Raw genomic sequence first — 12,106 nt, 5'->3', positions numbered from 1 at the left:
GAATGTAGGTGTACAAGCACACCTGTCAACATTGACAGACAGACAAACAGCACTACCGATTATCTATAGTACTGTCACTGTTGGTTCTTTGGCACACCTACAACCAAAATATTCCTGTTATCCGCAGCTGTGTTTATCCTGCTAGGCTAACATGATCACAGAGTACTAAGACCAGCCTGCCATGTTTTAACCTTTGCGTGGCTTTTAACCTTTAGTTGTCAGCAGACTCACTAAAATGGTCCAGGGTTTAGTTACTCGAGGTATCACGGGGATTCGAACTGGTGATCCCCGTGTTGGTAGGCAACAGAATAGACTGCTACGCTTCCCAGACGCCCGGGTTTAGTTACGCTTTAATAGTTTTATCTACATTGCCATGTCCATTGTATTTTAATACTAAGAGTGTAGACCTCTTTCTCATACATGATGACATCACTTCATCATTGAAACACAGATGTAACAATTTCTTGACCAAATCTAAATCTGTCTTGACATTTATTCATTTTCTGTCAGAACTGTGAACAGGTCCTTATTCAGCACAGATCCTTGTGATCTAAACCTTTAGATTTAAGTGACATACACTTAAATATTTGCCCAAGATTCGCCAATACAATATATTTTAATACAATTTATTGAAATGCAACACAGCTACTGCAAACAAAAACAAAAACTATAACTCACTTTGGAAAATTTCCTCACCCTGGTTTACTAAAACACTTGATAAGAAAATTCAAACGATTGTCTGTTATTACTTAAAATGCATTGGGGTAGGGCGTCCGGGTGGTGTGGCGGTCTATTCCGTTTACTACCAACACGGGAATCGGCGGTTTGAATCCCCGTGTTACCTCCGGCTTGGTCGGGCGTCCCTACAGACACAATTGGCCGTGTCTGCGGGTGGGAAGCCAGATGTGGGTATGTGTCCTGGTTGCTGCACTAGCGCCTCGTCTGGTCAGTTGGGGCGCCTGTTCGGGGGGGAGGGGGAACTGGGGGGGAATAGCTTGATCCTCCCACACGCTACTTCCCCCAGGTGAAACTCCTCACTGTCTGGTGAAAATAAGCGGGTGGCAACTCCATGTATCGGAGGAGACATGGTAGTTTGCAGCCCTTCCCAGATCAGCAGAGGGGGTGGAGCAGAGACCGGGACGGCTTGGAAGAGTGGGGTAATTGGCCGGATACAATTGGGGAGAAAAAGGGCGGGGAAAAATGTATTGGGGTAAAATGATCGCTTAACCCTCAAGATATTTCTGATTGTAGTTTTGTCTCTTATTCACTAGATTTGAGCAAATTAAAGAAATGTAATCTTCAAAAAAAATTTTATCAGCTTATGTCCCAGATATTACATGGTATGCACAATCATTGTATATTGTACTTCTGCATTAGCACAACAAAGTTCTACTGCCACTATGACTGACCACTCAAATTTGCCATAAAGAGACTCTTAAACTTTGAAGGCAAACAATTAAAACAGTAATTACACAGTACAAAGTTTTCAGCATGGATTTGCTTATGATGGTGACGTTTCAAAAGGGAAATCACAAAAAAAAAAGAAAAAAAAAGCAGAGAGAACTTTTTTTTTGAGTGAGTGCCACAGAGGGAGCATAGCTCTGCTCACAAGCACCTGTGTTGTGAAACCAGGCTGCCACCGAGGAGACGGCAGACTGGGAATTTCCCAGCAGTGTGACTCACTGCTGCTGCTCACAGACGGCGCTTGCGCACACCATCAGGAGAGGAAGAGAGAGGGAGACAGAGGTGAGGGGGAAGGGGAGAGGGGTGGAGGAGGAAGTAGTTTGCAAGAGAAAGGGAAAACAAGTACCTAGAGAAGACTCTCTTCCTGGAGAAGAAGGAAATAAAAGGAAAAATATATCAAGAGATGGCATGAGAACACCGGATGGAGACACTGTGAGGGAGTGAGTTGGATGGAGGCCCATAATAAGTAGACCGGCACTGCGAAACCCACAAACAAAATGGCCCTAAATTATGAAAGATGCCACTTGACGCCACCTGGTGCCCTAAAGATAAAAACACGTTAGAGGAGCCGTAAGCCTATCACCTGCTCTCTGTCTGTTAGCCATTTCCACATTCATCCCACGTTAAGTTGTGTCCAACAGCTGCTCCTCAGTGACTTAATAGTTTCCTCTCTCCTTTTATTCCTCCTTGGCTCCAAGCACATTTTCTGTCTACAGCTGCTCTGTTGCTATATAAGTCATTGAGGAACTACGTGGCACAAGTTCCAAAACTCCACAAAGGCTTTTTTTTTTTTAGCATTGAACAGCCTGGAGATTATGATACCTGATTATCCCATGTACCTGTTTCCCACAGCTGATAATGTGTTGCTGTCAGAGGATGGTAGAGACACCTTCCTGTGTGACTTCGGACATGCAGAGAGACTTGACAGTCAAGGACTGAGCCTCAGTGGGTCTAAAGGTAAAAATCAGAAGATGTGTGCGTGCAAAAATTAATGAAGTGTTAGACTGTAAGTATGTTTACATGCACAGTAAAAGCACAGTTACTGATATCAATCAATTTAAGGCAATACTTTGATTAAAGCGTATTTCAAATGATGTGATTTCTTTGATACCTGGGTATACATAGGTTTATTTTAAAAATCAGTCTTCACTGTTGTATAAGGTCTTTGTAATGCACAAACAACATCCTTTTCACTGCAACTGGTGATCTTTCATTTTACCTATTATAAACCCAAAAGAACCCCAACTATGAAGTTTACATAAACCATAAATCGGAATATAGGGCAAAAATTTTGGTATCTTTATTTCATTTAGGCGTACTCCGATTTTAATCTTATCCAGAATAGATAATTAGATAGCGACATTTACATGACAGCTTCTCAAGTCAGAGTAATGCCATTATTGTTTTTTATTTGCATTATTCATGTGCATTTAAAAATACGCAATTAAGTCTGTGTATACAAGAGGTTGTGAGACAGATCTGTAATAGCAAAACAGATTCTACACCCATGTATTGAGAAGCTAATATGAGAAGTTAGCAAAAATACCAAGAATACTGCATGTAATATGGGATATCCCAACCCAACCGTCCCCATCTATTTGAACACAGATATGAAAGGCACAGAGACCCACATGGCCCCCGAAATTGTTAAAGTGCAACCCCGTGGAGCCAAAGCAGATGTGTGGAGCAGCTGCTGTATGTTACTGCACATGCTCAATGGGTGTCAGCCTTGGACACGGTACTACACCTGTAGACTCTACCTTAAGGTATCCTTTTGCAGATTCTTCACATTTACATGTATTATTTTTAACCTCCATTACACAAGATTTACAATAGACTTTGAGCCTCTCTGTATTTTTTGGTGGTTGCAGATTGCCAATGATCCTCCACCTCTGAGAGAGATCCCACCTGACTGTAGTCCTCTCACAGCTGACGTTATAAAAGCAGGTCTTCAGAAGGACCCCGTCAAGAGAGCGTCTGCGTCCGACCTCAAGCAAAGGACTGCCAAAGCTCTGAGTGAGGGTGAGTAAAGCTGCACGGTAACTTTTCTTTGCATGAGTGTTCACATCTATCCATTGGTTTGTGCCTTTTCTAAACTGGTGTGTAAAGGGCTTGGCTACTGTGTTTTTCTTATTAACAGTGGGGGGGCTCACTAGCTCCATCAGAGGACCCTACAGAGATCCCCTGCCTCTCATTGACAAACATCCTCCCTGCTCCCAGCTGCAGTGCGCTAGCAGAGCCAACTCTGAGGAAGAACAACAGTCAAAGTTTGGAGGAAAATTTAACTCAGGGAAGGGGAGTAAGATCCCAGAGGAAGAGGAAGAGGTGGTAGTGGTGGAGGATAAAAATATCAAAAATAATTCTGAACAAAGCTCACCAATCAGTCTACAAATGCTCATCCTTGAGGGACCCAACCACAAGGCTGGCAACATCAGCACCGCCGTTTCTGAACTTGAACTGCGCAAACTTGAGCGAGGTGAGGTTTCCCTCAATTTTGTGTATATGTTTGTGGAGTACTCTGCTGGGTCAATTGGATAATACCTGTAAAATTGGCAGTGTTTGGGGGTCTTTCTATCGTTCTGTCCAAATCTTCTCATCCCTCTTCACTAACCCCGTGTAAGAAAAGCATAACTCTAAAAAAGAAAAAAGAAAAAAGAAAAGTGTATATATATGTATATAAACTTAGCACAAAAAGTAAGGAAATTTGTGTTTAGTAGATTATTTCTTTGTTGTAACAATGCTTCTTGGCAATAAATCTTATTTCAGGCAACTGATTGTCAGCACCTGGGGTACCAGAAGCTCAAAACAAGAGTCAATAGCAACAGCAAAATAAGCTGTTGGCAGAGGAGATTTGGCAAATTTTTCATGGGCGCAACCCACATATTCAGCTCTGCTGCTCATCCCACAAATGCATGTTCCTTACAACTGTGGCACCATTTAAAAGGGAAATAAACCGGCTTTCCAACGGTATAAGATTTATTGCCAAGAAGCATTGTTACAACAAAGAAATAATCGACCAAACACAAATTTCCTTACTTTTTGTGCTAAGTATATATAACTTTGTTAAAAGAAACACTCAACGGTAGGGAACGTGCTCAACAAATAAGGAGCAAAATAATCCAGTGAGTCAAGTAAATTCGTTATGAGACAGTAAAAGCCTATTGCTTTGGCATGAAACAGGCTTGTACTGTCTCATAAAGAGTTTACTTGACTCACTGGATTTTATATATATACGTATATATCCATCTGTCGCCAGCTGGAATCGAACTGGCGATGGTTGTGACCATGTGGTCATGTGGTATGCGCTGTAGCCATTTGGCTATGGAGGCACCCCGTAATATAACATTTTAAGAAACTTTGTATGTGTTTTACTTTTTCCCCAATATATAATCGGTGCCCCCCGTGATCATCTGTGTTTGTGTGTAGATTTCTACCTGAGCAGCCTGTCTCAGCTACACTCAGCTGAGATGCAGGAACAGCTCCTGTCATGTCTCAGCAGTGACTGTTATACCACCTGGGAACCATGGGACAAAAAGGTAACCCATTACCCATCAGATGAAAAATGGTTATGACCAGGCTTTATTCTAAATGTTTTAGATTAGAGAGCATGGTCAGTTTTGGGCGTAAGTAAGACCAGGTAAACATGGGTATAAGTTAACAATCCAGCTTCAAATCATTGCCATGTTAAATCAGAATCATGCTCACACTACAGATGTTACAATTTCTATGGGCAAAAAACAAAACAACAACAACAAATGCACTTGTTTATGCATTATTTTTGAAGCTCTGTATCACATGTTTGATTGCTCATACTTTGACAGCTTGTTTACTCATTCAAAGTCATCTTGAGCCGAGCATAGAGGGAGATCCTAAAATTAAGATGTTGTTAATCTTTTTATTGTTATGTGTTGCAAGCTTTTAAAAGCTTTTCACTTAGAAGTTCTCTTTCTACTTACTTCTCCAACAAACTTCTGTTGTGCTTCTGTTCCTCTCCCTTTTACGCTTATTACAGGACTCAGGTCGTTGGTCCATCAGCCCAGGAGATGACCTCAGTTCTGGTGTGTTCTCCTATAACAGTCAGCCAGACGGACAATTGTTCAGCATGGACTGGCTGGGTCACACACAGCTCCCACCACCCTGCTGTTTTGAGGGTGAGATGGACACCCAATGTGTCCCCTCTTTAAACTACACTGCTCAAAAAAATAAAGGGAACACCTAAAAACACAATATAGACCTCGATGAATGAAATATTTCAGCTGAAAATCTTTATTTATTAGACAGAGGAATGTGTTTAGAGCAAAATAACCTAAGAATGATCAATGGAAATCAAAATCATTAGCCCATTAAGGTCTGGATTCAGAATCATACTCAAAATCAAAGTGGAAAATGAGAACATAGGCTGATCCAACTTCTGTGGAAATTCTTCAAGACGATTCAAAATGAGGCTCAGTAGTGTGTGTGGCCTCCACGTGCCTGTATGCACTCCCTACAACGTCTGGGCATGCTCCTGATGAGACGACGGATGGTCTCCTGAGGGATCTCCTCCCAGACCTGGATCAGGGCATCGGTCAACTCCTGGACAGTCTGTGGTGCGACATCGCGTTGGCGGATGGTACGAGACATGATGTCCCAGAGGTGCTCGATTGGATTCAGGTCTGGGGAACGTGCAGGCCAGTCCATAGCATCAATGCCCTCGACATACAGGAACTGCTGACACACTCTGGCCACATGAGGACGAGCATTGTCATGCATGCGCAGGAACCCAGGGCCCACTGCACCAGCATATGGTCTGACAATGGGTCTGAGGATCTCATCCCGGTACCTAATGGCAGTCATGGTACCTCTGGCTAGCACGTAGAGGTCTGTGCGGCCCTCCAAGGATATGCCTCCCCAGACCATCACTGACCCACCGCCAAACCGGTCATGCTGGAGGATGTTGCAGGCAGCAGAACGTTCTCCACAGCGTCTCCAGACTCTCTCACGTCTGTCACGTGTTCAGTGTGAACCTGCTCTCATCTGTGAAGAGCACAGGGCGCCAATGGCGAATCTGCCAAGCAAGATGTTCTCTGGCAAAGGTCAATCGGGCTGCACGGTGTTGGGCTGTGAGCACAGGCCCCAATTGTGGACGTCGGGCCCTCATACCATCCTCATGCATTCTGTTTCTCACTGTTTGAGCAGAAACCTGCACATTAGTGGCCTGTTGAAGGTCGTTTTGTAGGGCTCCGGCAGTGCTCCTCCTGTTCCTCCTTGCACAAAGGACCAGATAGCGGTCCTGCTGCGGGGTTGTTGTCCTCCTGCGGCCCCCTCCACGTCTCCTGGTGTACTGGCCTGTCTCCTGGTACCTCCTCCATGCTCTGGACACTGTGCTGGGAGACACATCAAATCTTCTTGCCACAGCACGCATTGATGTGCCATCCTGGATGAGCTGCACTACCTGAGCAACTTCTGTAGGTTGCAGATACCGCCTCATGCCACCTCTAGTGGTGAGGGCACTAGCAAAATGAAAAACTAACCAAAGATCGGCCAGAAAAGATGAGGACAGGCAAATGGTCTGTGGCCACCACCTGCAAATCCATTCCTTTTATAGGGGTTGTCTTGCAAATTGTCTAATTTCCACCAGGTGGAAATTAGACAATTTACCATCAGGTGATTCACAAATCAGTGTTGCTTCCTAACTGGACAGGTTGATATCTCAAAAGTGTGATTGACTTGGAGCTTCATTGCATTGCTTATGTGTTCCCTTATTTTTTTGAGCAGTGTATTAAACATTGTACCCTGTTTAAATAGATATCCATGTTATCTGCCCTCATGCTCTTATATCTGGTTCAGGCGTGGATGTTTGCATCAGAGACTTCAACAGGAAAAGCATCCGTATCAGAGAGACTCGCCGGGTCAAGGTGGGCCACATCGCCACCGGAATCAGTGACCAGGTGAGGACTTGCTGGCTGTCATGCTTCCACACGAGCAGTTAATGCTGCAACACATGCTGCTATCCCTTTTTGTGAATGGCCTGAGTTCTATTATTTGTGCTTGACACTTCTGTCATATTTCTAGATCTCTGAGAGGGTGTTTACCTTGAAGACCCAAGAGGGCCAGCAGGTGGCTCATGATGCCGAGGTACAGGAGTCAGGGCTGCAGTTGTGCTGTGTGTCGGCGCCTGACTTTAGCCCCTCCTGGAGGTGGAGGATCAGAGACGGAGTACTGGAAACCAGATAGAGCCAACAGCTGTCACATCTATCTGCCCCAATATTCCCTACCATGGAGCCATGATACCTGCTGTATGCTATACTATGGTTGATATTTGCTTCAAAATCCTTTTGTGGTCATTGTATTTCTATTGAGTTACCATGTTTTTATCAGGAAAATACCTCTCAAATCTTCTTTATGCATGCTCAGTAATCAAGGTAGGAAAATCCAGGCATGATTAACAAAATTTAGACCTCTTCAGTCTCCTGAAGAGGTCACTTAGATTGATGAAACGTTTCTCTCTCAATAAATGAGTCTAGATGAACTGATACAACTTTCTGTGATCTCTCAAATCTATTTTTAATGTGCCTGTTTATTTTAACTTTGGGGTTGCTGAGTAGTTAGCTGTAGCACATAAAACCTCTTTAAAGCACTGAGCTTATGTAACCACGTGGTTGTTTACATCTGCCTCCGGGTTGAAGCGTTCTTGATGTGAACTCATTAAAAAGATAAACTGGACTATGTTGCTGAACAGATAGTTACTGACTACTCTAGTTAAGCTGAATAAATCTCAACAGCCTGTTGCATTAAGCTGTTGTGTTCGGTAATTCTGATAAGAGTCTACTTTTTTTTTTTTCTTCCCCGTTTTTCTCCCCAATTGTACCCGGTCAATTAACCCACTCTTCTGAGTCGCGCCGGTCACTGCTCCACCCCCTCTGCTGATCCGCGGAGGTATCCAGACTACCACGTCTCCTCCGATACATGTGGAGTTGCCAGCCCGCTTCTTTTCACCTGACAGTGAAGTGTTTCACCAGGGGGATGTAGCACATGGGAGGATCACGCAATCCCCCCCCCCCCCAGTTCCCCCTCACGACTGACCAGAGGAGGTGCTAGTGCGGCAACCAGGACACATACCCACATTCGGCTTCCCACCCGCAGACACGGCCAATTGTCTCTGTGGGGACCCCTGACAAAGCCGGCGGTAACATGGGGATTCGAACCAGAGACCCCTGTGTTGGTAGGCAACGGAATGGAGCGCTACACTACCAAGATGCCCAACGTCTTCCTTATTTGAGGTAATTTTTCATAGTGGTTTCTTTAGCTTCATTGTGCTGAGGCATTGAGGAGTGAAGGGAAGTATAGTGTGGAGAGGTGGGATCTACAGGATCTAACTCGATCCACCAAAAAGATTATCAACTACTTTATAGGACAGCTGTAAAACATTACATAATTCTTAAACATTTTTATTTAAAGATGGGAAAAAATAATCTGGCTTAAACTAGCATGACAATCACTGCATCATTCTTGGAAAGTTTATGAAATCCCCTAAGTAAATTACTTGTATGTTCAGAAGAAAGCTCTTTGGACAGTATCTTATTTTGTACCTAGTTTGCAGTGATTCTATTTTGCAATACCATTTGTGAAAATTGGTTCAAAACAAGTGACTGACTTGCCATCTGAGATAATCTAGATTTGATACAAAGTCATAAAAATGTTTTATTTTCATATTCCAACAATGTACTACAATGTCACTGCAAAAAGATTTCAGGAGACAAGAAATTTGATCCTTACAAATTTAACAGAAAAGGTGAAAAATGGGAGAATATCAAAGTGAATTCATTGTAAAAAAAAAACCCCCACAAAGGCACTGACAAACAAAAACATAAAAATGCATTCTGTTGTGTACATAGGATTGTAGCTCATGTATGAACAATTCCCCTACAAATACAGTACTTTTTATATATGCTTAGATTGAGGTAAGCATCTGTGAGCAATGCAGTGCTTTCTTGTCTGCAGTGCAAAAAGTGTTAATTTATAGCTGTTTACATCGTGTTCGATGAAAAGGAAATGAGGTTGAGGCTTGAGGTGATCTGAATGGTGTAAATGTTATCAAGTTACCATTAGTGGTATTCAAATAAACAGTATTTACTTGCTGATTGAAGTTGCCATTAATGGTATTCAAATACAAAATAGCATTTGCTTGCTGATATATGATGTCAGATGTCAACAGTGATTAACATAATTGTATTTAAATGTTTTATCACCATAGGTGGTGATAACATACCACTTCCACTAGGATGACTTCCACCAGATGTGGAAGTCATCAAGGACCACCCTTGATGACTTCTTTCAATGCCAGCAGATCATTTCAACTTTACAAAAGGGAATACTCACAGACACATGCAAAAATGCATACTTTAGCATAGGGAAACCATGATGAGATAGATGGAGAGAATGGGCAGATGGAAAAAGACTCAAGGAAAAAAATGAAAGTGCAGTAAACATGAAGCACAAAAGGATGTCTGAAGTGCATCTCAGCTCATCGGAATGCTGAGGGAAAAAACTCAGTCCGTACAGCTTTCAAAAACTCAGGCACCAAAAATAACGCAGTAACGTTTTTTTGTACCTACTTGAAAAATAAATTAATTAAAAAATTGTGCCCTGGTCGAGTCTGTCTCTCCATCCTTCTCTGTTGAGCATGCAGTCAAGCCCTTCTCACATCCTCAGTGAGCAGAGGGGGATCACAAGAACAACCATTCAACCCAACTCCCAAAGCTGAGATGTGAATGGAAGGGGGGAAAAATGTGAGTGGGTCATTATGTCCAGACGCCAAGATCTTCCACACCTTCATTCTTGAATCACTTTTCTGTCCACTGTGTCTTCCTTCATGTTGCCCTTGTCCCAATCCCAATATCCCTCCCTCGCAGATTTGTCTGTCATCTTTCTTCCTGCTTAACAACTGCTCACATTTTGCGAATGACCAGAACAGTGGTGAGTACTCCTGCCAAGAACACCCCAACAGTTTGCCAAGTGGGAGTACCAAAGTGGGAACGGATTCCTTCCTAGATAATAACAATAATGAAAACACAGCATTTAATGGGAAGAAAACTTTGCCAACAACCATTATCACAATCAACCTGAATTACAAATAAAATTGTGTTTGAATGGTGTTTTTGGCTCCTTACCCATCCGCCTTGCTCTCTGATCCAGTTGATCACATTTTCACGCAGATAGTCCATGGTCCAGCAGATAATAGTTCTGATGATATCGGGAACTTTGGTTACCAGAGCCTGAAAAGGAGTGTGACAGAAGATCTCCCATCATTTCAGAATAATTATTGGGGAAGAGGAACATAGGGATGGCTGTACTCACTTTGATTACCAGCCGACAGGCAAAGTAGAAGAGTGCAACCACTCTACCCCAGTTGAATTTTCCATCAGAAAATATCTCAATAGCTACTTTCATGAAAACGTCCTTTGTAGGGCTGAGTGCAGTATCATTTATCATTCTATAAGAGAACAAGGAGTGTGAAACAATACGATAACAATTAAGACCAAATAAGAGGGTAATTGTACAGTAATAACACGCTAATTCCAATTTGTGGTTATTTTGGTTGGGCAGTCGCTGGAAATACAGTCAAATACCTTTGCAGTTGGACATTTCCATCTAGTTCATCTCCAATCTGCTGCAGGCACTGGGCAAGCTTCTTATGGTTTGGGTCACACAGCTCTCCTCCACCTAACTGTTCCCGTGTCACCATGGCGTTATCCCCCCCATGCCGACGAACCCGCTCAAAAATGAAACTATACAAAGGAAGACAAACAGATCTTAAGGACTGAGGACTGCATTTGCGGCGAAGACAATGTGGACACATGCTCAAGATGAAAACTGTCTGATGAAATACTGACTCTTTTAATAAAGCAGACCCCACTTCTAGTATCTGATCTCTGTTATTCCCTGAAAGACAAAAGTATGAATAAATTGGTTGGTCAGTACAGTGGTCATGTCATGTGCGGATATTTGAACAAGGTTAATTCCAGTCCCTGGGGAAAAAAAAGCAAAGTCGTATCCCTAACTGTTTTATTCGAAGTTAGAGGGAAATATGGCTTGCTAACGCGAGCTAAATGGCCGATATACTAGTCCAATACACTAGTAAATCGGCCATCGACAAACATAAAGAATAATGCGGTAGACCGTTTTTATCCAAGTTTCGGTTTTGTTTTGACATTTTAGCAAAGTCATAACTCTGCGGCAAGCTAGCTAGGTTGTCAATAATAGTAAAGTGCAGTTGTTCACGTTACACCAACATTTAGCTTTCTTAGCTTATCTCATTTACTTCGGCTAGTTGGACTAACGCTAGCGGTGGTAAGTAACCCCGTTAGGTTTTAACGTAAAAAAACAAGACGTGCTAATTCAAACGTTGATACAGCAGCGATTGTCACATATTACTGACTTCTGACACTGCCTCAACGTTTTGAAATGTAATATATAGCTCATACTAGCACCTGAATCACCTCCTCCCGCTGGCGATGCCATCTTGTTGTAACTGGTTGTTGACTGCCGTACAGTCACATGACGCCGTGTTTATCGTAGCGTATATGGCAACCTACGGCAAGTCGTTTGCAGACTTTCTCATGTCGGTCGCTGATTGGTTCGGACATGTCAGGACATGTTT

At 42.9% G+C, this 12,106-nt stretch overlaps 2 protein-coding genes across 4 annotated transcripts in view; one reads left to right on the top strand and one right to left on the bottom strand.

The window, feature by feature from the left end:
* The window catches only part of map3k14a (mitogen-activated protein kinase kinase kinase 14a), a 27,752-nt gene extending 17,282 nt beyond the window's left edge, over positions 1-10,470 (top strand). For both annotated transcript variants that reach the window (XM_056288793.1, XM_056288794.1), the window contains exons 9-17: positions 2,317-2,421; positions 3,073-3,230; positions 3,336-3,486; positions 3,605-3,940; positions 4,891-5,000; positions 5,477-5,615; positions 7,294-7,394; positions 7,519-8,726; positions 10,359-10,470. In XM_056288793.1, the coding sequence (XP_056144768.1) occupies positions 2,317-2,421; positions 3,073-3,230; positions 3,336-3,486; positions 3,605-3,940; positions 4,891-5,000; positions 5,477-5,615; positions 7,294-7,394; positions 7,519-7,680 (1,262 nt within the window). In that variant the 3' untranslated portion in view covers positions 7,681-8,726; positions 10,359-10,470. The remainder of the gene's footprint in view (positions 1-2,316; positions 2,422-3,072; positions 3,231-3,335; positions 3,487-3,604; positions 3,941-4,890; positions 5,001-5,476; positions 5,616-7,293; positions 7,395-7,518; positions 8,727-10,358) is intronic.
* baxa (BCL2 associated X, apoptosis regulator a) lies at positions 9,135-12,106 on the bottom strand. 2 transcript variants are annotated; one of them, XM_056288796.1, is made up of 6 exons: positions 11,768-12,106; positions 11,340-11,388; positions 11,076-11,234; positions 10,804-10,939; positions 10,617-10,721; positions 9,135-10,493 (listed from the first exon to the last, which is right to left on the bottom strand). In XM_056288796.1, exons 3-6 carry the CDS (start codon positions 11,189-11,191, stop codon positions 10,395-10,397), a joined length of 456 nt encoding a protein of 151 aa, XP_056144771.1. In that variant the 5' UTR covers positions 11,192-11,234; positions 11,340-11,388; positions 11,768-12,106; the 3' UTR covers positions 9,135-10,394. The 2 variants fall into 2 exon arrangements, with proteins under 2 accessions (XP_056144771.1, XP_056144770.1); XM_056288795.1 differs by having other exon boundaries at positions 11,937-11,968.

Source organism: Lampris incognitus, chromosome 10, assembly GCF_029633865.1.
Source record: "Lampris incognitus isolate fLamInc1 chromosome 10, fLamInc1.hap2, whole genome shotgun sequence".
Taxonomy (NCBI): domain Eukaryota; kingdom Metazoa; phylum Chordata; class Actinopteri; order Lampriformes; family Lampridae; genus Lampris; species Lampris incognitus.
Note: the sequence above shows the minus strand (reverse complement) of the source record. Positions and strands in the feature narration are given on the sequence as shown.